We start from the raw sequence: 27,665 nt of genomic DNA, 5'->3' as shown, positions 1-27,665 counted from the left end.
CCATTAGCCGAGGTTGACAGTTATGCAGACACTAAATTAGGGCATATCTTGAAGAACCACAGATTTCAAGGGCAGCTGATCCACTGAGCTGGTGGAAATACCGAGCTTCCGTCTACCCCCGTTTGATCAAAGTAATGGAGAGTATATTGTGCATTGTAGCAACATCGGTCCCGTCAGAGAGGGTGTTCTCAAAGACTGGACAAATAATTACTGAGAGAAGGAGCCGGATCAGCCCGTCCAAGTTGAAGTATTTAGTTTTGTTGCCTGCAAATTTAAAATAAAGCAAGGAGTAGCTTATGTTTGTTTTGTTCACTGCTGCTGTTGCAGTTAATACTCACTATTTTTGTTATGATGCAGCATGTTTGATTGTTTATTTTAATTTTTTTTTGTAGGATTGTATATTTTGTTGTTCTACTTCTTCCTTCATAACTTTGCTGCTGTGAATTGTGAATTTCTCCACTGCGAGACTAATAAAGGTTTTCTTTCTTTCTTTCTGATGAATCAATTGGTTTTTGTTTTTGAAAAACGAATACGTTACGTCACGAGTCTTCCCTCTGAAACCTTTTCAACTTAAATGTTTTTGTTTACATTTCAAAGTGTATGGTACTGCACTTTCACACGCACAACTTTAAACATTAACCATACATTCCCGAGGGGACTTGTGACTTCTCATCTGCTTCAGACGGTGTTAGTGTGAATTAAATGAGCGACCGTGAGCATGTTGCTGGACGTTGTCCTTTGGGTTGCTTTCGCGTCCAACTGGGCCTTCGGTCAAACCGAGGCTATTACTTCGGATTTAACATACGTTGCTGCTGTCTACGAACACCGCGTGATCCTCAACCCGGACCCTCATATCCCCCTTTCTCGGCTGGATGCCCTGCAACACATGCGCAAGAACCTGGCCGTATTCGAGGAGCAAGCCGACCTGGCTGCCCGGCAGGTACTGCATTTTATTTTCAAGATTTTATGTTTATGATTGTTTCACTCTGTTCCGTTCTTACTGACCATACAGAATGGACGGTTAAAACATCTTGCTTACTTAACTTTTATTGGCATAACTCTTGAAGTACAAGCACGTAACTCAGTCTCGTAACATCGGGGAGAACATACGTCACTTCCTGTTCCCTCACCCAAAGCTGTCCCACGAGCAACATCAACTCAATCTAAAAATACCATTGCTTCTCTCTTCTTTCTACCCACAGTCTTGCTGCTGTAGACTGTAAATTTCCCCAGTGTGGGACAAATAAAAGAATATCTTAATCTTATCATACAATTATTATTCAGTTTCTCAAAGGGCAATTGAACTTAACGTATATTTTATGAGGTGGCAAAATTAGTCACTGTGTAGTAAAGTAAGTATATTTTTTGAAAAAAAAAAGTTTAAAAAAACACGTTTTACATTCCTCTTCTGACAATCACTTTTTCTGTTGATCGTTAAGTTAAACTTTAACCAAAACGCACCCTTACATTCATTTCATTGTAGGTTAGCTATCTATACTGTACTGTACAGCATGCACCCTGGTCCATGATGTTAGTGCAGTAATGAGCATATCCTTCATGAAAACAACCCTATCCTTCTGTATCAGGGTGCCCAGATCATTGTCTTTCCGGAGGATGGTCTTCACGGTTTCAACTTCAGCCGTTCGTCCATTTCCGGTTACCTAGAGACCATTCCTGACCCCGAAAAGGAAAAATGGAACCCGTGCACAGAGTCAGAAAAATTTAATAATACAGAGGTACACAACATTGCTGTGCTTTCAAACAGTAAATGTTTCAGTTTTATTCACTTGAATGTATGCTTTCTGCTGACCAGGTTCAGCAGCAGTTGAGCTGCATGGCTCGCCGTCACAACCTTTACGTGGTGGCCAATATGGGTGATGTGCAACCGTGCCCTCTCCAGACAGACCCTACGTCTTCCTGTCCCACAGATGGACGCTGGCAGTTCAACACCAATGTGGTTTTCAGGTGCAAAGCCTCCAAAATGCTTTCCAAACTGTACGTGGTCAAGAGACTCCAAAATGTTCTCACGCAGGTCCGACGGACTGTTGGTGGCGCGCTACCATAAGCAGAACCTTTATTTTGAGGATGCTTTTGACACGCCGCCACAGCCTGAGATCATCAGTTTTGAGACCACCTTTGCGGGGAGGTTTGGCCTAATCACCTGCTTTGACATCCTCTTCTATGAGCCTAAAGTCACTCTACTGGAGATGGTGAGAAGATGACACTGAATTGAAGATTGAATTATCTGTAGGTGCGAGTTGCTTAAATGTACCCTCTGATTGGCAGCAGTCCCAGATATACCCCCGCCTCTCAAAAAACCCAGCTTGGATAGGACAGGAAACGTTTAAAAACCTACCTTTTATAAAAATTTAAAATCCTATAACATTATTTCTAAGTATGTGGTCTTTGAATTTCATCCTCCAGGGGGTGCGTCAGCTGATCTTCCCCACCGCCTGGATGAACCAACTGCCCCTCCTGGACACCATCCAGTTCCAGCGGGCGTTCAGTCTGGGCTCTCACGTCACGCTGCTCGCCGCCAACATACGCAGTGACCGTCTCATCATGACCGGAAGTGGCATCTACACTCCGTTTGCAGCAACCTACCACCACGCGCAGAGCGGAGACCCGGAGGAGGGCCGCCTGCTGGTTGCCAGGATACCCGTCCTGGGCGTGGCCACGGAATATGGCCAAGTCCAGCGGATAGCAGCAGATTTGAGCTACTGTCACCATGACGACTGTCCTTCCGATCCGACACCATCCTCCACAATCACCTCCACCATGATGCATGATCCATTTAAATTTGTCCTCCTGGCCAACACAGAAGGCAACCTGAAGGTGTGCGATGGCGCCTTTTGTTGCCGCCTACAGTTTAAGCGCTCGCCAAAAAGTAACAGTGATGAACTCTATGCACTGGGAGCTTTTGCGGGAACTCACACTGTCAACGGGCGTTATGCTGTGCAGGTACGTGGCAAAAACTGGGCTAAAAAGAAATGCTAAAAAGTCTCCACCACAGGGAAATTTGACGCACCAGAATGTGCTTACAGGTGTGTGCAGTCGTTCGTTGTGCGGGGCCCGAGGCCAGCTCATGTGGACAGGAAATCGAAGAGGCGGAGACAACATTTGATTTTGTTCTGGAGGGTGAGTTTGGGACCAACTACGTTTACCCGTCAGTGCTGGTGAGCCGTTACATCCTGGAACAGCCGGAACGGGTGGAGAAAAGTACAGGGGGATGGGTGACCATGAAACATTCGAACACAGAAGGCGGGCTGGTCACCGCGTGCTTGTACGGCCGAGTCTATCACCTGGATAACAAATGACCCGCTACGATTCTGTCAGGAGACAAAACATATTCAATGTGGACAAGATGAGAATTGTGTCAAAAATCTTGGAACAGGGAATAAAAACAAATATCTTTATTCTGCGTCCTCTTTACAAACATTGCACCATGTAGTTTTCATCTCCTACAGGAAAGGTGCTCATTCCTGAAAAGGCATCAAGAGTTCATGATTACGCACTCGTGCACTTACTCACTCAAACATCAAGGAGTTTGGCTGCTGATTCCACAACAGTTCTTCATAAAAAGAGGTTGCATCCGCTACCTTTTCCAAGCTTTCTAATTCCTCTCAATTCCAATTCATACAGGCGTCAATCGAGATCAAAATCAAACTCTTCATCCACCTGGTCCCAGACAGAATATGCAAGTTTTTGTTCCCAAGTCCTACTTTTGTCGAGTTTTTCTTTTTTTCCACAATTGCAACGCGATCCTGACGGTATGAAGTAAGGATAGTCCCCACTCTGTAGGACCAGGTACCAAATGCTCGCCACTGGTTAGGAGAGAGGATACCTCAAAGAAATGTATTTGTAGGAGAATCAAGTAAGCACTGCAGTATTTGTTATTTGAAGGTTTCACAAAAAGATATCCACTCGAGTGTTTTTTGTCCCCTCTTCCTTTGTGTTTTCTAAGTGTCAGTGATCTGTTCGAGGCTCCTTCCCGAATGACAAACTGGCCTTCCGACACGATGAGAAGTGGTAGCGGTCCTCAGTAGGTCTCTGAATCCGAGTCGTTCAGTTCTTCGTCAGTAGTGACACAGGACAGGGGGCGCTCAGGTCTACAGTACGATGCGCGGTCGGGCCTCAGAGGGGGAAGGCTTTCAAAGGCCACGCCCTTCGCAACGTGATTGGAAACAGGGTGAGGGCTGATGACCATGTGCGGCAGAGAAAAGGCGGGCAGGGTCGCTACGGTGACCATGGGCGAGGCGGGCATCATGGAGTTGAGGATGAGCGCCAAGCAGTCGGCCACGTCGCGGGTGGGGGCGCAGGCCAGAGCGGGCGTGTAACCTAAAGACATGGGAGGGAGTGAAGACGGAGGAGCTTGTTTGTTTCAAACGTGAATGCTCACCGTTCTCATCCACAGCTTGCACGCTCGCTCCTTTTCCCAGAAGTTCCTGGACAACGACCGTTAAACCGTTTTTGGCCGCAACGTGGAGCGGCCTGCGAGGGAGGATCAAAGTGAGTGGACCGTGACCGAGAGCGTCTGGCCGTGAGCTAACGTGACCACGTACGTGCGCAGAGAGGCGTTGGTGCAGTTGATGAGATTCTTATCTCTGATCTTCTCCAGAATCAACAAGGCGCACGTCTCGTGACCCTGACAGAGACAAAACAGTGCGCAGTGAGTAAAATCTCACGTCAAAGTCAATATGAAAAGTAGCCAAATAATTTCCGGTATTTATTTTGTTTTGCCTTGTGACGATAAGCGGTTCAGATAATTGATGGATGGAAATCATTCTGTTAAAACCACACAAACACGTTCTTTATCCAGCCACCAATTTCTGTATACTATCCATCCATCCATTTTCAAATCCGCTTATCCTCACAAAGTGGGCAACCCGGTGGTCGACTGGTCGACCTCACAGTGCAGATTTCGATTCCACCGCCGGCCTTCGTGTGTGTGGAATTTGCATGTTCTCCCAGGTGCCTGCGTGGGTTTTCTCCGGGTACTCCGGTTTCCGCCCAGATTCCAAAAACATGCGTGGCAGGTTGATGGAACACTCAAAATCTTCCCGAGGTGTGAGCGTGGATGGTTGTTGTGAGGATAAGCACATCAGAAGATGGCTGGATTATCTTCAGGGTGGTGGGCGTGCTGGAGCCGACCCCTGCCGTCTTTGGGCAGTCGGCGGGGTCCACCCTGAACTGGTTGCCAGCCAATCGCAGGACGCAAAATAGATGAACAACCATTCACACTAACAATCGCACCTAAGGACAATTTGGAGTGCCCAGTCAACCTGCCATGCATGTTTTTTTTTTTGTTTTTTTTTTGCAATGTGACAAGAAACCGGAGAAAACCAACGCAGGCACGGGGAGAAAATACAAACTGAACACAGGAAGGCCAGAGCTGGGATCGAACCGGGCACCTCTGCACTGGGAAGCCACCGTCCTAACCAGTGCACCAACCATATCCCACTCATGTTTTAGGCGACTTGGAGACTAAGCTGTCTTTTTATCACAAAATAATAAATACCTCCAAAAATAAGTACGGCTATTATTAGAAGAGCAGGGTAAATCGTAAAGAGATTACAGACACAGTTCCAGTCGTTACCTTGCTACAAGCCAAGTGTAAGGCTGTGTTCCTGTCAGTGTCTTGAAGAGTGAAGTCCGCTTTGCTGCTGCTCACCAACACCTCTGCAACGTAGCACAGTAGCAAGAGTTACATAAAGCAGCTCCTCGCAAAGTCAGAGAAGGTGAATATCGTGCCGGTACGGACCCACGGCATTGGTTTGCCCGTTGAGAGCCGCCATCATCAGCGGCGTCCTACGCGTGTGCTTGTCTGCAATGTTGGCATGAGCTCCGTGACCGAGCAGCAGGGAAATGCATTCAGCACGGTCTGCGAAAGCGGCGGCGTGAAGCGGGGACCTGCATCGGCGGGGTCGCAAAGCCGTACCCGTGAGAACAGCGAGTAAATGACACTTTGCACAGCGAGGACTCACAAAGTGCATCACATCATTCAAATACAGTCATTTATATTGTCAAGGTCGGGCAGAATCATTGTGTGTCCAAACATTTTTCCCCCACAAATCAATACTATTAGTTTGTCCTTTATTGGCGTGCATTAATTGAATTATCTCGCATGAATTATCTATGCATTTAATTCATAAAAAAATATACAATACACTAACATATAAAAAGATATGAAATACAAATCTATAAATTCCTGTACAGTGAAACGCCTCTACAACGAAACCTACATGGGCGAAAATACCCTCTAGTGTGAAAAGATTTTCACGCATGACAGCCATTCCCATTTTTCTGCTCCCCCTACAACGAAAAGTCCCCCTGTTCCGTTATACGAAATCGTTTTCTCTGCTCTTGCCTCGCAACTAGATTCACTACAACGAAAACAAGCCTTGCGCAAAAGTCTCATCCAACCTCAGCAGAGACCAGGCAGAACCAGAGTTGGACATTTATGGGCATCAGAGGCAAATCTAAATGTCGCTCAAAATGCCAATTTTGTCGTCACTTCTGTGCCTTTCACCTGCCCTTGGCGTCAGTGGAGTCAATGATGTTGGCGCCCAGGGAGTCGATTAACATCTCAGCCACTCCTTCATTGTCGTTCATTCTAAAACACACAACGCACATTGTCACTTGTGCCTGTGATCGCGTCAGGCATTCATGTGCACAAATATTAGTATTTGCTTACACCGCACAGTGCAATGGGCTGAATGTGTTCCCTTTTATCTTCCTGAAGACTTCCTGCTCCAACAACAACTCCACGCAAGCGTCACATCCTGAAAAAAAAAAGTTAAACTTAAAACGTTAATTTTTTTTTTTTTTTTTCCCAGCTTTCAGTTTCAGGCTGAGGTTGAGTTACCGCTGTAGCAGGCCCAGTGTAGCGGCGTGTAGCCTCTGTTGTCAGTCAGCTCCAAGAGAGCATTTGAGGTGCCGGGCGACTGCAGCATAGCGCCAAGGACGCCGACACGGCCGCAGGCGGACGCCAAATGAAGAGGGGAGAGACCGCGAATGTCCTTCACACACGCGCTGGCCCCACGCTGAAGAAGAGCCTCCACACACTCCTCCTGGCCTGTCACTGCCTGTGTCGACATAACATAGCTCAAATGGTAAACGAGCACCTTAGTGATAACATCGTGAGAGCACAGCGGCAGCGCATTTTGTTCTAATGAATCCACACCCACTAACATGATTCATCTCACCCCTCGGTGAAGGGCCGTCCTGCCCCAGCAGTCCTGAACCTGGACACTGGCTCCTTGACTGAGCAGTGAATATACACACTCAGTGTGGCCATTCAGCACAGCTAACATCAGCGGGGTCCTTTGTGTAAACGCACACACACACATACACACACACACATATTGATGACTACTGATCAATCATTAGGACTTTGGTCAAAGTGTTTGCATAAATTTTCATAAAAGGAAGGCCGGCATGATGAAATCAGCCTTCCATAACTCACTGCTTGTTGACATCGAGTGCATCCAAATTGATGTGCTGGTCATTGTTGCTCATGAGAAGACGCAGGCACCCAGAGTGGCCATTTGTAACTGAGGCACGCACAGACATGCACACACAAACACCAAGACAGTGGGATTCACTTCACAAAAATATATGCACTCCTTTTTTTTTGGGCTCACATTTTCCTGGAATTATGGTAAAATATGTAAGATGAGGTAAAGTGAGGCAAATGTGACATTTGACTGATTCAAGAAGCAGTCCCTCTGGTAATATGGTTGATATTTCATCGACCAGCACTACCAAAACTAATTCTGATGAATCCGGGCAGATTAGAGGCAGCGCATAGATTTAAATGGGATTGGATGAAAACATACAAAAACAGCATAGATTGCTGGCAATAAATTAAGACAGCTAAATGAAAAAATATATATATTAGCATTGAGGTTGTAAACGTAGGTAAGTGTACAGCTGAGTCCACTTGTGATATGGAGTCATGTGAAGCAGACTTATTTTGTCTACCTGCAGCATGTAGAGCTGTCATTTTCTGGGAGTAATCGCAGGCCATGGGTGAGGCGCGGCGGTGTAGCAGCAGCGAGACGCACTCCTGGTGTCCCTTGGAGCAAGCCAGGCTGAGAGGAGTGTGGCCTTGCGGGTTACGGACGTCCACGTCTGGCATGGAAGACAAGAGGACTTCTAAGGCTCCGCAGTGTCCGTGATAAGCCTGCAGGAATGAAGGGCATACCGTGCATATGCAGACTTTGGTGTGGAAGAATTAGGGCACGACCGTTATTTGCAGACCCGGGCAATTGTCTTTTGTTGTAATGTGTAAAAAAAATTCTTTCTAATTTTGGAAGCTAATGTTGGCCGATTAATCGGTCAAGCCCTGGTGAGGATCACAGACACCCCCAAAAAAAAAACACTCAACTCACAGCCAAGTGGAGTGGACTGATCTGCCCATGGCACTCAGAGTCACTTGGGAAGTCTGTTCCTGATGACTCCATCAGCTGAAAAAGACAGATGGTAAAATGAAACGGAACTCGACGTCAGACTCAGGATTGCATTCCAATGCAATGCCACATGGGTAAGCCTGATTCAATTTACGTTCGATGATGTCTTGATGACATTTTGTTCAACACTACTTATATTGTGGCATTGGGAGTTTCACACTTTGAGCAATGCCTCATCTGTCCAACAGAGGGCACACCTTTCATGAAGAGACCCATTTGCATCATGTCAAGTACTAAGCATTCTTACCACGTCAAGCGGCGTTTCACTTGCCATCTAAACGAAAACACAAACACAAAGAGTATTTACTGTCCTTGGGAATTCAGATCATCCCTCAGAAATTTTTGAAGCACTTCAGACTTGATATGAATAATTTGTAGATTTTTTTTTTTTCCCTACATAATGACTGAGGTACACACCAGCTCCAGAGAGAGAGTGCGGCCATAGGCCGAGGCATAGTGGACTGCACTGTACCCCTGTTGGTCCCGAACACCTGGCTCAGCATTGTTCCTCAAAAGGTACTCCACACACCTACGACAATCCGAAATATAAGACTGTTTACTGAGCAATGGGGCACTGAAGATGTGTGCTGTTGGAATCAGAAAACTAACGTACTTTCCGTCGGTGTCGGCTGCAGCGGCGTAGTGCAGGGGGCCGCAGCCTCTCTGGTCCAGCTCATTGATGCTCGCCCCCGAGCCCACCAGGGCAAACACGCAGTGGTAATTGCAGTTTGCTGATGCATAATGAAGCGGAGTCCTATGATGGTGAGAGGATGACATCATTTATCTGTCTTCCTCTCGCTGTGCATTTTAGCTCTTTATTTGATTTATTTTGCAGTCTTGTCGAGGCACGTTTGGTGGCTGCTAGCTTACCTTCCGTAGTTGTCTTTCTTGTTAAAGTCTGCTCCTATGTTTAGCAGCAGGTTCAGGCACTCCAGGTTCCTGAGCAATTAAACAACGTATGCCATGAAATGAACTCTTACAAACACTGCAAATAGGATGGATAAAAGCAGGACCCACCCTCCAGCTGCGGCAGCGTGTAGACACGTCCTTCCGTAATCGTCGGGAGTGTCAATGTCAAATCCTGAGACAAAGAGGTAAACACGATCCACGGACTGATCAACCAGGTGGTTTCAGGGCGTGAGAAAGGTTGTCAACATTAATGTACCCGAGGACAGCAGCTTCCTGCAGCAATCGGGGAAGCCGGTGAGAGCTGCCAGGTGCAGCGGGAACATCCCGTGAATACCTCTCCTGGAGAGGGAAAAGGAAGAGAGGTTGTCACAAGACGCGGATGGTCAAAACAACTGGTACATTGGGCTTTAGGATAAATAATGGTTCAAAAGGTCCTTCCTTGTTTTGGATTTAGGTCAGACTAATAAGGCTAGGACACAAATGACGCCTCTTCTGTCATGCCAGATCATACAAATATACTCCAACGTCTTTTGTGACTGACTTGGCGAGGCAGGCTCTGTGTTTGACGAGTGCCGTGATGATGAGCTCATGGCCATGACGTGCGGCAATGTGAAGGGCGGTGTTTCTGTCCCTGTCCACGCAATCAATCTCGGCTCCTACAAACACATAAATGAGACATACACTGCTCCCATTACAAAACACAACCGAGTATTTGGCTCCCGGGCTTTACCATTTTGAATGAGGGCCTGAGAGCAGGAAAACCGGCCGTGGGTAGCTGCCATATGGAGGGGAGTCTTCCCGTCCTTACTCTGCACAGATGGACAACGGCATTGGTGGACATCGGAGTACGTATGAAAGCTCGGCACATGTCGAGGGCCGGTGCAACTCGCTCAGGTTTTACTGCTGTAATGTGGTGGAAAACTGAGCTCGACATTATGCAAGAATCACCCACACAGATAGTATATCCCTCTAGTAGCCAGCAGCCTTGGGGAGCCACTGGGCTCCCCACACCATGTCACATATGGTCGCTGATCTGGAGGCTCCATGTGTTCCCGTACCGGTTTCCATCGGTACTCCTAATGTGTGTCTTTCCGGTTGCGACAAAGGAGCAATCATACAACCGCAGAAGTTTGGAGACGCAAGGTCTGTGGGGGTATTTACTTAGTACATCCTCTCAAAAGGGAAGGTGGGCGGTTTAAGATCCTGTAACAGCAATGCTGCCGATATCAGTTAAACCCGAGCTTGTAAGTGTTTGCGAGGAGCCCGCCGCACCCGCATGTTGATGTGCGCTCCGTGGGCCAACAGTAGCTCTTGGCACAGCGCCCCTTGGCGTGAGGAGGAGGCAAAATGGAGCGCAGAGAAACCCCTCTCGTTGACCTAGAGGAAAGGAACAAATCCCCGAAAAATGCAAAACATATGTTGAGCAGGTTTAATTTTGAACACACGCCCACGCACACACACAAACCTGGTTGACACTCGCCCCCGCCTTGATGAGCTCACTGACCACCACATCCTGCCCGTTGTAACACGCCAAATGGAGTGGAGTGTTGCCGTAGGCATTCACCACATTCACCTACGGAAAACACATTTTAAGATCTTTTCAATGTCATTGCTAGGTGGGAGGCACTGCGCGTGCTGACCTGAACCCCGAGGCCCAGCAGGTAGTGTACGGTGCTGCTCATCCCGCTGGAAGCGGCTGCATGCAGCGGGGTGTAGGCCTTCTTGTCCTTGCAGTCCACCTCGGCGCCACTGCTCACCAGTAATTTAACTACCTCCAGGTGACCTGCGAAAAAAAATAGAGCTCAATTAAAACTCATTCAGTACCAGCCAATTCTAGACCAAGTCTGAAAAGACGTTTAAAAACGTCTTTGGGAGTGAATGAGTTAATCAGTTTTAGAGGACATGGATTTTTTTTTCTTTTTGAATATTTTGGATTTATTTGACTCTGAGATTTATGGCCAAGATTTTTCTTTGACACAAAGATGAGGTGTTTGATTTATGATTTCACTATTGTGCTAGCATCGGTTACTGATAAACTCCAGGTTTTGATTTGCACATAAAACTGGGTTACAAGAGTATCATTTGAAAGAAACTTCGGCAGAAACCCAGAACCTAAACAGCGAGAGAACGTGGTGTAACCTGACCCATGTAAGCAGCCCAATGGATGGCCCTCCTGTCCTTCTTGTCAAACGCATTGATGTTAGCTCCTCTTGACAGTAGCAACTTCACCATCTGCAACCCAAACGCAAGCAAACATCCACCGCTGTCCACATGCGGAAGTCCGCTTTACCGCACGAGAAGCCGACCTCTACGTGTCCACTGAAGGCAGCGTGGTGCAGAGCGGTGCGTCCCGCCCTGTCCGACACGTTGACATTGCTCAGCAACGGGACTAACGCTTCGGCACAGCGCATGGCCTTGTTGCTCGCCGCGACGTGGAGCGGAGTCTGCCAGTTCTTGTCCCTGGCGTTGACATCGGCGCTGTGCTTCAGCAGCATGGCCACCGCATCCTGCGCAGACAGCGGTCATGGGGAAGGTTGACAGGAGGGCTTTTCAAAGAAAAACCGAATGCTCCCTCATACTCTTTCAAAGGCGACAAGGAGGCGACGGGGCTTCAGTCGAGTCCAAATGCATGGGTGTTTAGAAAATGATTACCTCACTGCACGAAGCCACAGCACGGTGAAGAGGGGTCAACCACTTGTTGTCTTTGGCATTAACTCTGGCTCCTTGACAGAAAATAGTGGACGGCATATTAGTACAGTATCCACAAAGACAAAATTAACCACCTTCAATCAATCGAAATGATTTGACCGTTACAAGAACTCAAGGACAAATCGATTTCAATGACTGACAGTGGGAGGCGTCTCTTGAGCCAATGGCGGCCGGAGGATTCAAAACTCCCTTGATCCTCGTTGACGCCGCTTGGGGGGTTAAAATAGCCCTGAAACTGCACCTGTCACACGCTCTTCCCAATATTGAGGAACAGGGCAGCACATGTGGAGGCACGTGCGCCCGCTCACACCCCTGCTCTAGTGTTGCGCGAGTGTTGAGACCACATCCGGACGTGTGCAGCTGACTTACAGAAAGCCAAGAACGTACAGAGAGACCCCCCGCCCCCACCCTCAGCTGATTTCGAAATCACTAGCAGCGCCACCAGTTGCGATTGGACACCATGACATCATGTCACAAGGCAATGAGTAGACATAGTACTGCCGCATGTGACCATCAAAGAAGAAAAACAGGACATTCCGCAGAAGACATTTGTTAAATATTAAATGGGGTGGCTTAATCCCATTTCACGGATCGTCTCAGCATCGCGGCTGAAGCTCTCGAGGCCATGCGGACAGATCTTAATGTTGATCATCACTTTTTTTTTTCCCCCCTTACCGTCACAAATGATTTTGCGGTAGTTCGTGACTGAAGCTTTGACAAAACAACTTTGATTTGAAATACTTGCAATAAGACATTGACTGTAGTTTTACCTGAGAGGATGAGCAGTTCAATGATCTCAGTGTCACCCAGGTAGGCTGCAGCGTGTAGCGGTGTCCGCTTTTCAGTATCCTGTTGCGCATTTCAGACGGGTAAACATGCATTCTGCACGTTATGCAGTACATAGAAAATTACACTTTTTTTTTCTTCTTTTTTTTTACACAATTGATGTAGTGTACTTCTTCACTAGTGAATCTTTTTGGACTCTGCAGGTGTATCTAATGTTTCTCTGCTAGTGTCTAATGAACTTGGCCGCACAAATGGCACTGTACAGACTCTCATTCACTTTGTCGTCGCTCCCTTCATTCATGGCACCCCGCTGCAGCTCCCCTTGCATTTCAGCAGCAGCAGCAGAGGGCAATCATCAGAGTGGGGCTATAAACAAGTGTCACGTGACTGCAATAGGTGGGGCCCAGTGTTGCTGACTCCAGGAAGAGCTATTGTGATGACCCCAGCAAATATTGACCATCACAGAAAAAAAACTAACAAACAAAGCTTTGAGCAGTTAGGTGGATAATATATCCTGAAAGATGGAGACGGGGCAAGGAATGAGATGATGTCAAGGTTGTGACTGCCAGTCAAGTAATTCTCCTCAGATTTTTAACGTGGTATATCGTGTGAATATGCTGACAAGCAAAAGAGTGTTGTTTCATCAAAAACAAGAGCAAATGAGTCAAAGTGCAGTTAGGTGGATAATATATCCTGAAAGATGGAGATGGGGCAAGGAATGAGATGATGTCAAGGTTGTGTCCTAAAACTGCCAGTCAAGATTTTTAACGTGGTATATCGTGTGACTATGCTGACAAGCAAAAGAGTGTTGCTTCATCAAAAATAAGAGCAAATGAGTCAAAGAGACAGCCGTGCTTGACTTACCTGAATATTGACATCCTCTTTCTTGAATATGAGGGACCGAACTTCATCTGGATCCACATTGAAGATGGCTCGAAGCAAGGATGGCTACAACAACAACAGCATCATCATTTCCAAACTGTTATTACCGCCGTTACTACTTTCTGTGAGCGTGATACAAGAGGCATCGGTGTGCGAGTACCACCAAAAATGGTTGCCCGCGCCAGATTTGTTTATGACAGAGGCAGCTGCAGCACAGTGTCGTAAAGAAACATCGCAGGTTTGAAATTGTGCTCTGCGGCCATTTCATTCTTCAGTTCCACTTGTCCCCCCGCTTTGTATTCTCGTCACTATCATTTGCTAGACTACATAAAGGAAAACGATACATTAGTACAACTAAAGGCCTCCCTTCAATGAATGATACTGAGACACAAGATTTCATCCATGATCTTCAGCAAGTGAAATGCGTGCTCAAGGCGAGCGATTGCGCGACGTAAAAAAATATTTTCTTGTTTTCACAGTGCGCTTCGGGCCATTGTCCATCTGCACTTTGAAGTGCCGTCCAATGAGTTCTGAAGCATTTGGCTGAATATGAGCAGATAATATTGCCCGAAACCCTTTGGAATTCTTCCTGCGGGCTTTTGTCAGCAGTCACATCATGAATAAATACGAGGGAACCAGTTCCCAGTTTTGGCAGCCATACATGCCCACACCATGACACCACCACCATCACCACGCTTCACTGATGAAGTGGTATGTTTTGGATGATGAGTTTCTTTCCTTTTCCATCCTCTTCTCATCATTCTAGAGAATGAGTTGATCTTTGTCTCACATATCCAAAGGCTTTTTGGGATTTGTTTGGTAAACTCTTATCTGGGCTTTGTGTTTTTGAGGATCGCCAGAAGTTAATATTTTGCGGAGAACCCTCTCTAGTCACCGTGTCGGACAAGATGAGAACTGTGTCACAATTTTTATGGACGTCACTATGTGTACCCCCAAATAAATAAAAACAGTGAACTGTATTTTCAGTCAACTATCGCTTTTGTAATACACAGAGTATGTTAAGTGCTTTTATGTACTTCAATTTTGCGGCGGCCTGTCAATCTGAATGAGGCGCTTCGAGTCTTCCAAAAAACCTTCATTACTTTCCTCTGAGTGTTATCACTAAGCAGAAGCGAGTCATCAGCACATTGAGCCATAGGTGAATCCAGGCTTCTCAAATTGACCCCCCCCAATAAACTCTCACTCTGTCCCAGCAAAAAAAACAAAAAAAAACAAGTGAGGCATGTTGATGATTGGCGCATGCCAATTACACAGATGCCAAGTGGAATAAAGCGAGCATGATGTTACATCCTGCGCATCCTCTTATTAAAGTACATACTGTACTTCAAAGTGGATTGGAGCTGCATTGGCAATGTTTACATACTGGTTTAGAAACTACAATGGCGTTGGCTTTCCTCATAATCTCTACAAACCAGCATTCATTAAACCGCTGCTAAAATTAGCATGAGCAGAAGTGCGCTCTATTTTAATAGAATAAAATCAGAGCGTGGGTCTACTTACGTAACGAATGTCACGTTTCAACTCAGGTGTGACAAACAAGTAGCGCTGACATCTCAAGGCACAAAAATTTAGTCAGTAGTGGAACCATGAAGACAAGGCCACCTCACCTTGTCCTCCAGCGCAGAAGCCCTTCGAGGGGGATGATGTGATCTGCGGTCTAGGGTTGATTTGGGCTCAGGGGGTGGGGGTGAAAAGCAGGGCTCATCCTCCTCCACCTCCTCCAGCACCACGATACAAACACGACTTGCCCGCTCCGACCGCATCAGGAAGCAGCGAAGACAAATATAGCAAGTCCCTCACTCACAATTCACAGATCCCTCTGTCATATGTTCCCAGCCAGGAGCGACAGGGGTCACCGACAATTCCCAAAGACATGGCCACTTCCTTGGAAACAACCAGTGCACATCTTGATGTGAAATCCAAGTGCTCCTAGAGCTCTGCAGCACGCCTCCTCTCCTCCTCGCTCTGCGCCGCTGTAAACAGAAGCAGCGGAGACAGCAGGGAATTCCTCTGCGTAATGGTGTCGCCGGGCGGCATGCGGCAGAATGACGGCGCTGCCTCGAGGCCGACAAAAAGGTGCGGGTCCTCGCTGCTGTAGTGCAGGCGCGCTCACAAAAGAGCACTGGTGCATGTGTGGGGATGCAATGTGCCTTTCAGCCAGACTGCTGAAGCCAGCTCTTTCCGGGGGATGAGACCAAGGGAGTGAGAGAGGCACTGAGGGGGGAGGGGGGGGGGGCAGGGGGATTATTATGGTCAGTTACCTAGAGCTCAACCATCGCCATGAATCCTGAAGATGAATGGAGAAAAGGGGGCAGAGGGCAGTTGAAAGCAAGCCAGGTGACTCAGATGTCATGTAAACACAAGGAAAGGAATCATCCAAATTCATATGGACAGAGTTGGCTTTGTCAGTACAAGTTCCAGGTATCAGACTTGAATAAGGAGCATAAATCGTCAAAGCAGTGTTGAATGAATCGGATCAACGCGTCTTGTGTGTGTCCTCCTATCCCCTTTGGGTATATTATCAGTAACATTGCTTCAATGGTCTCCTCATTATGAAAGTGGAACAAACAGGCTCTGTGAGAGAGACTGCGAGGGCAGCTAACAAGACCAGTCTGTGCGTGTTGTTGTCTGCGTGCGTCACTCTGCCTCATATTCAACACACATCCTGAAAGGAGCAACCGTGCCAAGCCGCACAAGCCCATTAACTGAGAGGCAGTGGAGATGAGACAAACAGAGCAGTCCTAAATTATGAGAGGATTGGACTCACCCTCTGGCACTAAAACATGAAAAACATAAAGAGCTGGTGATGGCACAATGGTGATGGCACAAGGTGAACACATGAGCACAACACAGGAGTTCTGAGAAGACGTGTACCTGATAGTGTACAACAGGGGTGTCCAAACTTTTTCGTTTAAGGGCCGCAGACAGAAAAATGGAAGAGTGAAAGGTTCGAATCTCACTTCCAGCCTTCCAGTGAGGAGTTTGCACAGTGCCTGCATGTTTTCTCCAGTTACTCTAGCCTCCTTCCATGTTCCAAAAACGTGCATGTAGGGTTGGTTCATTGAACGACTTAACTGAGTTTAAATGGGTAATTGTTAAAAGTTAGTTAGGGTGGGATATGCCCTAATAAACGCCAGCGAGATACAAAATTAATAGATAACTACAACAGTTACTTGAAACAACGAGATTTTTAAAAGTGTTGCAAAATACATCCACTAAGTTACTCAAGGACCACAATTTCAGAAATACTGCTCTGAGATGCCCACAAATCTTCATCAAAGCATAAACAAGCCTGTGAGTAAATACAATTGGGTACTAATATAAACAAGATTTTACACAGCACTAGGAGGCTTCTCTGGCTGCCCGCCATAATCAACACAATCCTGATGTGCCGCTTGGAAATGCACAGAAACTCTGGGTAGGACCAAATCATCTGCTTTTTTTTTTGTGCATGCTCTCTCTCCATCCACATCCTGAGGCTCCAATCTCAAGAAAACGAAAGTACATGTCGCCCTCTAGAGCTCAAACATAAACCTATCGTGACAGTGACATTCACCCCTGGGTCAGTTCCTGCCCTTCCAATGTCTATTTCCAGCTATTTATCCGGTTTTCTGTCAGTAAACGCCACGGAGAACAATGCAGAATGAAGATGGGGAAATTAGTCATCCACTCTTCCGCCTCTTTGAGTACATACTAGCTGTATGGAGGAAGCATCACACATTGACAAGTTTTAATCTGAAAATTAGGTTCAATTGCTACAATCTGTCAGGAGATACTAATAATTTCATAAATATCAATGTAGTTATATTTAAGACAACTTGCAGTTATTTTACAGCAATATAAGTCACAAAAACAGACAGTTTATTCATTTCAACCTACAAATCAATCAATACTGTGACTCCTAATCTTGCCTCAATGGTCCATTAGCTAAAAATGAATAAGAACACTGGATAAACATAAGGTGAGAAACAATATGACACTTGTGACAGGATTGTGTCTCTGATCCATTGACAACAGCTGGGGTGATCCTGCGAGTAAGCAGAGTCTAATTCCATGGCTAAAGTGGAGATCATTTTGCATTGTCTCATAGTGGTGGCAAAAGTACCACCAGTCTCTTCTTAAGTAGAAGTACAGAGTGAAGACTGAGCTGTTAAATTAAATGTACAAAATCAAAACTTCATTTTTACTGGCAATTATACACAGCACCTGTTAAAATAACCCGTACACAAGTTCTGTGTCTGTTCATCTATCTATGTCAGGGTGGTATAGTGGAAGGCAGAACTGTGACGTGCTGTTTGGAAATGTAAGGAGGAAAAGTAAAACGTCAGAAAAACGAATACATGGGAAATCAATTAGCGCACATTAACTAAGTTTTTGATATTTGTGAGTTCACACCATTGTTAACATGTGGACGCCCTCCACCCCGAGGTGCCACATAAAGACAGACATACACCTTACAAAGTACAACCTTGGTGGGGGACACATTCAGAAACATACAAATATTTATTAACCTTATCTTTCTTTGCATTTTTTTTTTTTTGGTCGTGAAACGGTTTAAATGGATGCTAACAACTCGCGTTAAGAAGTTAGCGGGGTGCTATTGCAGCGGTTTTCACTGACAAAGGGACAATCGATACAAAAAAAAAAGCCCCAGCATACTGACTGACGGTAGTGTTTTAAAGAAGTTGGTGAAAATAAAGTGTTAACTGTTTTTTATGTGCCACAATGCAACAGGTAGCCTGACGCACATATAGCCTCCTTTGTTAGTGTCTGATCAGTGATTTGTTTACCGTTAGCCGCTAGCTTTTTCAAGCTAGCTCTCGTGTACTCCCACTGATGGGTATTTTTTTTTCACTTCTGCATTTTTTTCCTCAAATGTAATAACTACACTTGCGTAGCGAGCTGATTCACGTTCGATAATTACATTATTCACCGCAGCAGCCAGCCTGAATGAAGGCGTTCACTGCCTAATAAAAACCGAGCTAGGAGGTCCAACTTATAAGAAAAGTACAACTAGGCGTGTCGTTCACTTCAAAGTAGGAAAAACGTGACAGTACCTGGTCCTGGATCTTCATCACAGCCATAATTCCAGTTCAAGAGTGTCAGTTATATTGTAAAATAGCCCGGTAATAGCCCAAGACTAACCGGGGAAAATACTGAATCAACTTGGAGCCCCCCCGACACTCACACGCCCCCAACTTCCTTCCTGTCACGGAACCACCACCATTCCACAGCACGAGACAAAAACTGGACCATGAACTTTTCTGAGTGTGTCCGTACGGTAGTTGACTTTATGAGTATTTAAAAATATGTATTACCGACCAGCTTTATACATCTCCATCAGTGTACATCAGGGCAACAATATCTGAAGCACTGACCTACATTTATGCAATATCAACCCGAATTTGATTATTATTTTTATGATTATTATTTATGTCTCATATTTTATTCTCTTCATTTCGTAGCTATTCATTTTTTTTCTCCAAGATTTCAGCCTCTATATGTTGCCATGTCAATCAAATCTGTCCTAGGCCTTCAAAATCAATAACTCTGTCTGATATAATTTTAAGTTATATTACCTATGGGATGGTTTCTGATCAGATGGTTCGGAATCAGAGGTTTCTGATTCCGTTTGTATTCCGTCCTGTAGTTGGACGGGCAGAGCAAAACTGTCACAGCCAGCTTTGCCTTGTGTTTTCGTTATATTAAATATTTATTCTGATGTTTCCAGTTGTACTATTTTTTTTTGTAAAATATTGATGGTGGATTAATGTGGGTAAGGCCAAACCTATCAAATACCTGACCAGCCATTTTATATTTTAAAATTGTGATCACAGTTGGATTACTGGATTGTGACCTGTAGTTTGTTTTATTTTTTCAAACATATAAAACTGCTGTATACACGATCAGACAAGACAAAGGTGTGCATAAATTAAATCAATTAAAAGCTCCTACGATGTTTTTGCATGGTCTATTAGTGGTTGGCACATCTGCCTCCAAGTTTGAAGTTCAGGTTTTGAATCTCAGCGCACCGCTTTCTGTGTGGAGTTTGCGTGGGCTTCCTCTCGCATCCCCAAAACATGTTTTTTTCCAAAGCTTCTTTTTCTTGGTCCACATTTCCACATAAGTGGTTGCAAACCTAAAGAAGGGACTTCTATTTTGTTGAATTGATGGCCTGAAGTGTCGTATAAAGGAAATTTAAAGCAGAATCCCGGCCCCCACGTGCCTCTGGACTTTGTTGTTCTCTATGCTGGGCCTCTTCAATTTTAACAGGAAGTAGGGTGAATTTTTGATTCCGGAAGACTGCTGGTGGTACCGGGTATCGGAAACAGGTGCAACATCTGCAACATTTTTACTTCTGTTCTTAAAGTGGATTGCAGTCTGTACCTTAAAAAAAATCTTTTACCTCGGCCACTTGAATTTAAATATTTGTGCTTGTGCTGCCTGTCCTCCAAAATCCTTCACCATACTAATAATGACAAGTAGAATATTTAAAGTTCAGTGTGGTTACCAGATAAGCTCAGTTAGCCTAGCTTCTACTTTGTATTTTGCATTCAGGGTGCCGAATAGGACCATGCCATCACTCATAGGTCAGTCTTGATACTAAGCCAGATTTCATATGTGGTGTGATGGGCAAGCCATTAAAATCTTTTCGCAATTGTCCTAAATACATATTGATGTCCAGTGCTGCCTCGAAACAATTCCGAACACACATGTAAGGTTGAACCAACCTTTCACAATTGCAACTTCGTGGCTTTGATGTTAAGATCTAGAATCGAAGAATGACGACTGTTTTCTTACTTAAAGCGGCATGCGTGTTCGTCGTAATCGGTAACGGTTTTGTCAACTGCGCCCAGTATTTTAAGTCACGACTGCCTTTGGCTATTTCATCTTTTTACCCTGAACGAAATCGTAGGCGTCCATGACAGAAGTGACGTCGCATTTCCGTTCATTTCCTTCCATGAGTGACTCGCGAGAGGAACTCGATTTACGACGGAGGTCACCTTTTTACGGACGTGTCAGTTTTACGGCAATGGGAATTTACACAAAAATACTACAATAATTTCGTGTGAAAAATGAAATGGAAAAATAAACACTATGAAAAAAGTGTTTATGAAAATAGCTCGTAGGTACCCAGTTGACTACAGCATCATGACCACCCAACAGGTGAAATTCAGGTTGTGGAAACTGCTTTGTTTTATTCTTTTAAAATTGATAACGTGTAATACATTGAAAAGTAAACTCTAAACGAGAATTGTCAACAACAACAAAGTGTCACCGGCCATTTTGAGGATGTTCCTCAATCCATGTTGTGGATGGACTCATGAAGGTTCTTCTGCTACATGCTAAGGGGTGGATGTTGCATGTGTATCCATATTCACAGCAGTGCAGACCATCTGCACAACATTGGCCCTGAAAATCAATGGCAGTCGGTTTTTAGAACGAAATCATTCTGGTAAATACCTATTTCCCCTAAATACAATCAGCTGCCAGGTTATGAATTATCTTGAAATTCAATCTGCTTTTATTTCAGCTACAGCAGATTGCATTGAATGTTTGCTGCCAATGCAAATAGATGTAGGGGAAAAACGTTGCTCCACTGTGTCCACTTGTCCAGGAAGCGGTGAATTATTTCAGCTACAGCAGATTGCATTGAATGTTTGCTTCCTATGCAAATAGATGAAGGGGAAAAACGTTGCTCCACTTGTCCAGGAAGCGGTGAAGGAGCTCTGAAGCAGGCACTACTGACTTCAGCAGGAACGGCTTACACCACATATTATTTTTCTGTCCATTTGTGAACAAAATTAAAGTTAATACCGGATCCATACCAGTGGGTAGGGACAGCAATTCCAAGATTCTGATGACAGTCCTTTGCAGCAAGATGTGCCTTGTGGGCAAAAGAACTTTGAACTGCAGCGAATGACTCCAAACTCGTGCTCACTACCACTGGCATCTACCACAATTGGCACATGTGTCTGCAATAAGATCATAAAAGGATGCATAACATGTTAAATTGCATTATGCTGGCTATGGTTACCCACAAACTGTTCTTGTATTTCAATTGGCACATGTGTCTGCAATAAGATCATAAAAGGATGCATAACATGTTAAATTGCATTATACTGGCTTGGTTGCCCACAAACTGTTCTTGTATTTCAACGCAATTTTGGTGTATTAAACCCATTCCATAATTCCAAGTTGGAGATTGATAACCAATACTTGAGCTGCATTTATTTAAAAAGCTAAGGAGCATTTGCTTGATGTCAGATATATATTTTTTTTGTCTTAAGTATCAGTGACTAGCTTTGGTAGCTTCGATGTTTTATGCTATCTTGTTTGTCATGCTTTTTTTTTTTGTATACGCCGTTGCCATCACGTTACTTTCTCCCCTCTTGAAGTTTTTTTTTTTTGTATACGCTGTTGCCATCACGTTACTTTCTCCCCTCTTGAAGCCAAATAAAGTGCAGTCATGTCGACTTCAACAAAATCATTTTAAACCCAACTGGACTTTTTGACCTGTGATATTTCTGAAGTGCCAGCAGCACTCACCTTTTCAATAATATTGGAGTATGACAATGATTGAAGTGGGATGACGGGAGGTCCACCAGCAGCTTTTTTCAGCAGGAATGGAGAGTCCATCCATGACGCCGTGACTTTCTCACACTGCTTGGAAACCAAGTCACAGCGAAACCCTTGAGGGCAGCAGTGGGACAAGTCGGGGCAGCATACCGCCTGAAGAATCACAGGAAATACAGGATAAAAAAACCCAGAGTACAACACTTGAGATTACTGTTTGAACTTACATTGGGGTATCCACAGCAGCTGTACCCCTGCTCAGTCTGGCAGCAGGTTGTGTGATCGGAGCAGACCGTTTCGTCGGGACATGGGATGTTACAGGACACAAAGGCCCCCAATGCCAGCCACACACTGAGCCTCAACATCTGGAGCGCACAACTACAACAGGCATTCTAAAATCACGACTGAGGAAACACCCATCTGAAGATTTAGTCAACGTTTCCGTGACAAGAGAAAAGAGATGACAAGCAGAAAATGCGTTGACTTACTTTGGCTTGTCAACGTTTCCCAACAGCTTCCCGAATAAGAATCAGCGGACTTCTGTTTGCTCAGATTAAATCTTCGCACTTCTTTTCATTGAATCTTGAAACTACCTTTTACATCACACCCACGACATCATGTGACTTTCAGATTACCGGTACACTCAGCCCCTGCCCACAAATGCAGTACACAACTCTGAAAATGGATTTGAGCATTGAGATTTTACATCCATGTTGCCTAAATCTAACCAATGGCTGGACGGTCACAGCCATAGTTCAGCCTTGACAATCTGATAGTTAATTGCAGTTTACAGTGGTTTAAAATAGCAAAAACATCACACGTCATTTAGCTTCATGTGATGGAATATGACACTGACGCAACAATGCAAATTCCGCATCGCTACAAAACTACACAAGCAGAATACGGTGGGTAAATATGGCTCTGACTGGCCGTCACAACTCATAATAGCTGTTTTCCACTGCTTATAAAATATATTGCTTCCCTGGGTTACAGTATGCGTAAAAGGCAACGGTAAAAATCTAATTACCACCAATGATCATACGTGTGCTGCAGTGAATTCCCACATTTTTAGCAGGTAGGTTGTCTGTGGAGCAATTTAATAATAATGAAAATAAAACATGCGTGGTAACAGTCAAAGCAAATGATGGATGGAGGTAGTTGGGCTACTGAAGATAAACCTTCAAAATGTCATCCTTGGGTAACCGCAATGACGGCTAAAAGGTGACTTTATTCATCAACTCCCAATTCATACATGTGCACAGTTGTGCAGCAACGTTTTTTTTTTTATTAATCGTACAGGTCCAACTTCAATATGAGGCTGGCGTGACATTAAGCGTTGAGCTCGACATGCGAAAGAGGAAGCAGATAATTCCTCAGAGGGAAAGTTCAGTAAAATGGGCGGTGGCAAGTGCTGTCAAGAAATCTACTAGCACCTCAAAAAAAGAAGATGCACCTGATTCAACAAGGCTTCACAATCTCAGCACAGCACTGCAATTGTCGCAATCTGAGCTGGATGTTTCTGGTGGTCCAAAAAAACAACAACAAAAAAAAAACAATTTAAAAAGCTAAAACTGCAGGAGTATGTATGGAACAGTCGCGTCAGAGCTAGTCCAGCTCAGAGTCCGACGGAGATGCCAACTTCCTCTTCTTTTTCCCGCTGTGCTTCTTGTGCTTCTTTTTCCGCTTTTTCTTCGATTTGTCCTGTGTTGAAAAGGCATTTTTTTTTTCATGTCAGCTAAAACAAAAACAACTGTGTTTCAATGTGGAACTGGAACTTTTGAAACTGTACTCTTACTGTGATTTTCTCTTTTTCCTCACTATTTCTCTTTTTCTTCTTGGTGTCAGCCTGAGAAGAAGAGGGAAACAAAAGAAAAATAAAACCCATCGAAACAAAGGAAGCCAAAATCAACGATGTTTCACAAGAATGGACTTTCTGACCGCAATTGAGTGACAAATGTACTTTGGGTTTGGCTGTCTGACAGTGAAACCCCGACTTAGGGATTTTTGCTTCAAGTTGTTTACTGCCACTCTCAGTGGAAGTTTACTGTGCCGCTAAACGTAAAAACAACTCGAAATTGTGCATTGCACCAAATGACATTGACGCCAAACAAAAGTCTGCTAGCTTAAGGCTAAGCCGAAATGCGAAACAGCTTAAGAAAGGCGACTGAAGTAACCATCGATATTGGTGTAATTATAAACCTTCACCTGATATATTTGACCACAAATGGTAGTAACACATGCAGAGGGCAATACAATACTATCAGCCATGTATTCTTTATACTCTGCAAAAAAAAAACTAAGGAATATTGTTGCAGCTAATTTGTGATGGTCTTTTGAGTTTCATCATCACATCTACGTATCGTACATATACATGGATATATGTTCTATTTTATGGATGCACAAACTGTTTAATTCTTTACACTATTAAAAAAAAAATCAACAAGGCTAAAGCAAAATAAAACAAACACACAAGGGTTATGTTACCATTTCATCTCCATCCGACTCGGCAGATGACTTTGGCTCACTTTTTATTTTCCTTCGACGGCTTTTGTCATCCTAGGCGACAATATTTTAGTCCCTTAATCCATATTCATAATGAATGAAAGGTGCATTTAACATTTGAACAAGCTTTAAATCACCTTATTGTTATCGCCTTCTTCCTTGAGTCTTTTCTTTTTCTTCTTGAGGCAAAAAGAGCATTGGGGGTGAATTAGGGATGTTGACAAAAAAAAAAAAAAAAACAACATTACAGTCATTCAATCTCAAATGAATAAGTCATTGTTGTGTTGTTGCACAAAACAAAGAACAAGGGAAAAAAAAAAAGACCTTTCTTTCGGCATCTGAGTCTGCATCCGAGTCATCTGATGCTCTTCTGGCCGACGACCTCTTTCTTTTCCGCTTTTTCTTCACGGTCTTCTTTTCGGGCTGAAGACAAACAAACGCACAGAAGTTCAGATGAGGTTCAACAGTGTTCCCAGATCACTATTGACATGCCCCATTTCAAATAAACAACGTCACGCGTTCATTAGATAAAAACCATTCTCGAGAAAAGCCACCCTCTCCAACCACACATGTTGCGCATACCAGAAACTGCCACTGGTGTTATTCCATCATTTATTTCACAATGACAGACTTGAATTTGAAAATCTGTGTATATATGAACAATTCTGGGCTTAACTGTATATGTAAATATGCACAGTGACTGCCCCCTACAGGCAAAGATTGCTGCATCCAGTCCTCAGCGATGGTCATGAGTCACAGTGCACTTTGATATGGAGCTGGATAGTAATCAGTACTTTTGAGGCATTATTCAGCTCGGTGTACGATATTTCCTTTTAGCGCCATTCATCAGTTTAAAAGCCCATGGCCGTCCGTGACTTACCTCGTCTTCAGATTCTGAGGAGGAGCTGCTGGAGGAATCAGAACTCGATGAGGAGGAGGAAGAAGATGAAGAATGCTTGAGCAGAACACAATAAAAGCGGGGTTCATTAGATTTGAGGGAACTTGTATTGAGTTGACTAACTATAACAGCAAGAGGTACAGTGAAAACTAGAGGTCTCCCCTCACCCTACTGGATTTCTTCTTCTTCTCCCTTTTCTGCACACAGATTAAAAAGGCAACATGAGATATTAAGGCTATTTAAGCAACGTAATTTTCTTATGGGTGTATACTGCACCTCCTTCTTATCTTTCTTCTCCTCTCTTTCTCGCTCTCCTGTCTTTTTGTCTTTTTCTTTGTCCTTTTCACTTGCGCCTAACAGCTTTTCTCGGTTCTTTGCCAACTCTTTCTTCCATCTCTGTTACCGAGAAAAAAATTCACCAAGAGTCCATAAGACAAAATAAGGTACACCTAAAATTCAAGATGCTGATTTTCATGAAAATAAACCACAGATTGTGTTGTTGAATGAGAGCAAAGCTAGTTTTCACACCTCATTCATTTTGTCCTCAAAGTCAGCCAAGGCTCGTGAGCCTTTTTTCTTCTTCTCCAGCTGCTCCTTTATCTCTTCCCTGATGAAGACACAGCGAATGATTTAATTAAGTACATCAGTTGTAATACACATGCAAGTTATTTCAAACAAATAATCTGTTCCACTGTATAATTTACGAGCCAGAGTTTTTATCCTATACGCACCATGTTGGTCGAGGTCTGCCTAAATAATCCTGTATGGTGGGTCCTGAGTTCTGTACCGGCCCCCTGGATCTTGCAGCAGCAATTGGATTTACATAGGCCTGGAATGTCAAACAACACATATTGAACAAATCCCCTGGAAAAAATAGATAAGATACTTACTTGTGTTACCTTACCCTAAATTTAAGATTTTACAGGAGAAATATTGACACATGAAAAATTATTAAGATTACAATAGTAATGTAATAATTCGTGTAATTATTTGGTTTAAACAGTGTTCTTGCCTATAAATTTAAAACCTAATGAAAAACCAAGTTTGGCGGTATTTGAGCGTGCGCTTCAGTGCCACGTGACACTATTTTCTAACGCCGCCAAGCACATTTTGATGCGCGTTGTTCGTAACCTCAGACCGCCTAAGTCGAGGACCCCTGCGCAATCATGACAGGAGCATTGTCAACAGAAACATTCCATCAAGAGTACAAATAAACAAATATCGACATGATCCTAACGCCGTGCCCCCTCCCCCTTTAATGGACACTCCTGTTAAATATTGATATTGATCGTAGCCGCAGCATGATGACATGGAACGACATTGCAGTCGTGCTGGCTTTACAGGGCTAAACGGCGCAGCACACTATACAAAATAGTGAGCTAACGTTGGGAATCCTCTGCCGCTACGCGCGACAGTGCTCGAGCACCCACACGCAACGTACATATTTTTCGTTCACGGCCACGGCGTGGAATTAATAATACCAAAGTAAATAGTTTCACAGAAATGGGGGATGCTGCCTCACGGTTAAATTGACAATAGGCTAGGCGTATCATTAGCGAGCATTAGTACGGGCTCTGTTGTGCTGAGCTGGGCTGGTCGCAAGCTAATTTAGCGGGTTTACACAAAAACATAACACAGTAACTCACCACTCGATTGTCTCTCTTGCCCATTTTGGCTTAATCAATAGTGGGGGGATCTAGCAAAATGCATGAACATTAGTGTTTTTTTTCCTGGTTATTGGTAAGCGGCTACATCAAAACGGGTTTTCTTGCTAGGCGCTTCGTCTCCTTCTGTGATGAGAAATGAGTCGGGCCAAGTTGGTCTGTGAAGCGTTGCTGCCACCATCTGTTCATCTTTAGATTGCACGTGGCTTGATCAACTCGACAAAAAAAGTAAAAAGAAAAAATACT

The 27,665-nt window shown here is 44.4% G+C and overlaps 4 protein-coding genes across 9 annotated transcripts; 1 reads left to right on the top strand and 3 right to left on the bottom strand.

Annotated features, from left to right (window-relative positions):
• Positions 1-497: 497 nt before the first annotated feature.
• Positions 498-3,416, top strand: btd (biotinidase). Of its 2 annotated transcripts, none has more exons than XM_019889706.1 (6): positions 498-940; positions 1,587-1,736; positions 1,820-1,965; positions 2,033-2,210; positions 2,425-2,961; positions 3,045-3,416. In XM_019889706.1, exons 1-6 carry the CDS (start codon positions 719-721, stop codon positions 3,315-3,317), a joined length of 1,506 nt encoding a protein of 501 aa, XP_019745265.1. In that variant the 5' UTR covers positions 498-718; the 3' UTR covers positions 3,318-3,416. The 2 variants fall into 2 exon arrangements, with proteins under 2 accessions (XP_019745265.1, XP_019745264.1); XM_019889705.1 differs by having other exon boundaries at positions 1,814-1,965.
• A 331-nt stretch (positions 3,417-3,747) lies between these two features.
• On the bottom strand, positions 3,748-19,159 carry LOC109527669 (serine/threonine-protein phosphatase 6 regulatory ankyrin repeat subunit A-like). 3 transcript variants are annotated; one of them, XM_019889704.1, is made up of 29 exons: positions 18,836-19,159; positions 13,740-13,823; positions 12,860-12,938; positions 12,033-12,103; positions 11,687-11,887; positions 11,525-11,612; positions 11,021-11,163; positions 10,846-10,953; positions 10,653-10,757; positions 10,111-10,189; positions 9,922-10,036; positions 9,637-9,719; positions 9,489-9,552; positions 9,342-9,410; positions 9,085-9,225; positions 8,889-9,000; positions 8,719-8,745; positions 8,394-8,468; positions 7,984-8,185; positions 7,466-7,553; positions 7,206-7,323; positions 6,866-7,085; positions 6,695-6,782; positions 6,530-6,613; positions 5,762-5,910; positions 5,597-5,679; positions 4,563-4,645; positions 4,400-4,491; positions 3,748-4,338 (listed from the first exon to the last, which is right to left on the bottom strand). In XM_019889704.1, the coding sequence occupies exons 1-29, from the start codon at positions 18,860-18,862 to the stop codon at positions 4,040-4,042; spliced, it is 3,177 nt and encodes a 1,058-aa protein (XP_019745263.1). In that variant the 5' UTR covers positions 18,863-19,159; the 3' UTR covers positions 3,748-4,039. The 3 variants fall into 3 exon arrangements, with proteins under 3 accessions (XP_019745263.1, XP_019745260.1, XP_019745262.1); XM_019889701.1 differs by lacking the exon at positions 18,836-19,159 and adding an exon at positions 15,386-15,949; XM_019889703.1 differs by lacking the exons at positions 11,525-11,612; positions 18,836-19,159 and adding an exon at positions 15,386-15,950 and having other exon boundaries at positions 11,671-11,887.
• A 1,792-nt stretch (positions 19,160-20,951) lies between these two features.
• Positions 20,952-23,067, bottom strand: LOC109527673 (granulins-like). Of its 2 annotated transcripts, none has more exons than XM_019889713.1 (5): positions 22,844-23,067; positions 22,583-22,733; positions 22,329-22,511; positions 21,608-21,754; positions 20,952-21,191 (listed from the first exon to the last, which is right to left on the bottom strand). In XM_019889713.1, the coding sequence occupies exons 2-5, from the start codon at positions 22,718-22,720 to the stop codon at positions 21,054-21,056; spliced, it is 606 nt and encodes a 201-aa protein (XP_019745272.1). In that variant the 5' UTR covers positions 22,721-22,733; positions 22,844-23,067; the 3' UTR covers positions 20,952-21,053. The 2 variants fall into 2 exon arrangements, with proteins under 2 accessions (XP_019745272.1, XP_019745273.1); XM_019889714.1 differs by having other exon boundaries at positions 22,583-22,720.
• A 364-nt stretch (positions 23,068-23,431) lies between these two features.
• On the bottom strand, positions 23,432-27,572 carry fam133b (family with sequence similarity 133 member B). 2 transcript variants are annotated; one of them, XM_019889710.1, is made up of 11 exons: positions 27,402-27,572; positions 26,487-26,584; positions 26,284-26,362; positions 26,032-26,151; positions 25,923-25,952; positions 25,738-25,812; positions 25,182-25,280; positions 24,995-25,036; positions 24,840-24,911; positions 24,151-24,201; positions 23,432-24,056 (listed from the first exon to the last, which is right to left on the bottom strand). In XM_019889710.1, the coding sequence occupies exons 1-11, from the start codon at positions 27,423-27,425 to the stop codon at positions 23,961-23,963; spliced, it is 786 nt and encodes a 261-aa protein (XP_019745269.1). In that variant the 5' UTR covers positions 27,426-27,572; the 3' UTR covers positions 23,432-23,960. The 2 variants fall into 2 exon arrangements, with proteins under 2 accessions (XP_019745269.1, XP_019745270.1); XM_019889711.1 differs by having other exon boundaries at positions 24,995-25,033; positions 27,402-27,571.
• Between the last annotated feature and the right edge of the window lie 93 nt (positions 27,573-27,665).

Source organism: Hippocampus comes, unplaced genomic scaffold, assembly GCF_001891065.2.
Source record: "Hippocampus comes isolate QL1 unplaced genomic scaffold, H_comes_QL1_v1.1 scaffold337, whole genome shotgun sequence".
NCBI lineage: Eukaryota > Metazoa > Chordata > Actinopteri > Syngnathiformes > Syngnathidae > Hippocampus > Hippocampus comes.
Note: the sequence above shows the minus strand (reverse complement) of the source record. Positions and strands in the feature narration are given on the sequence as shown.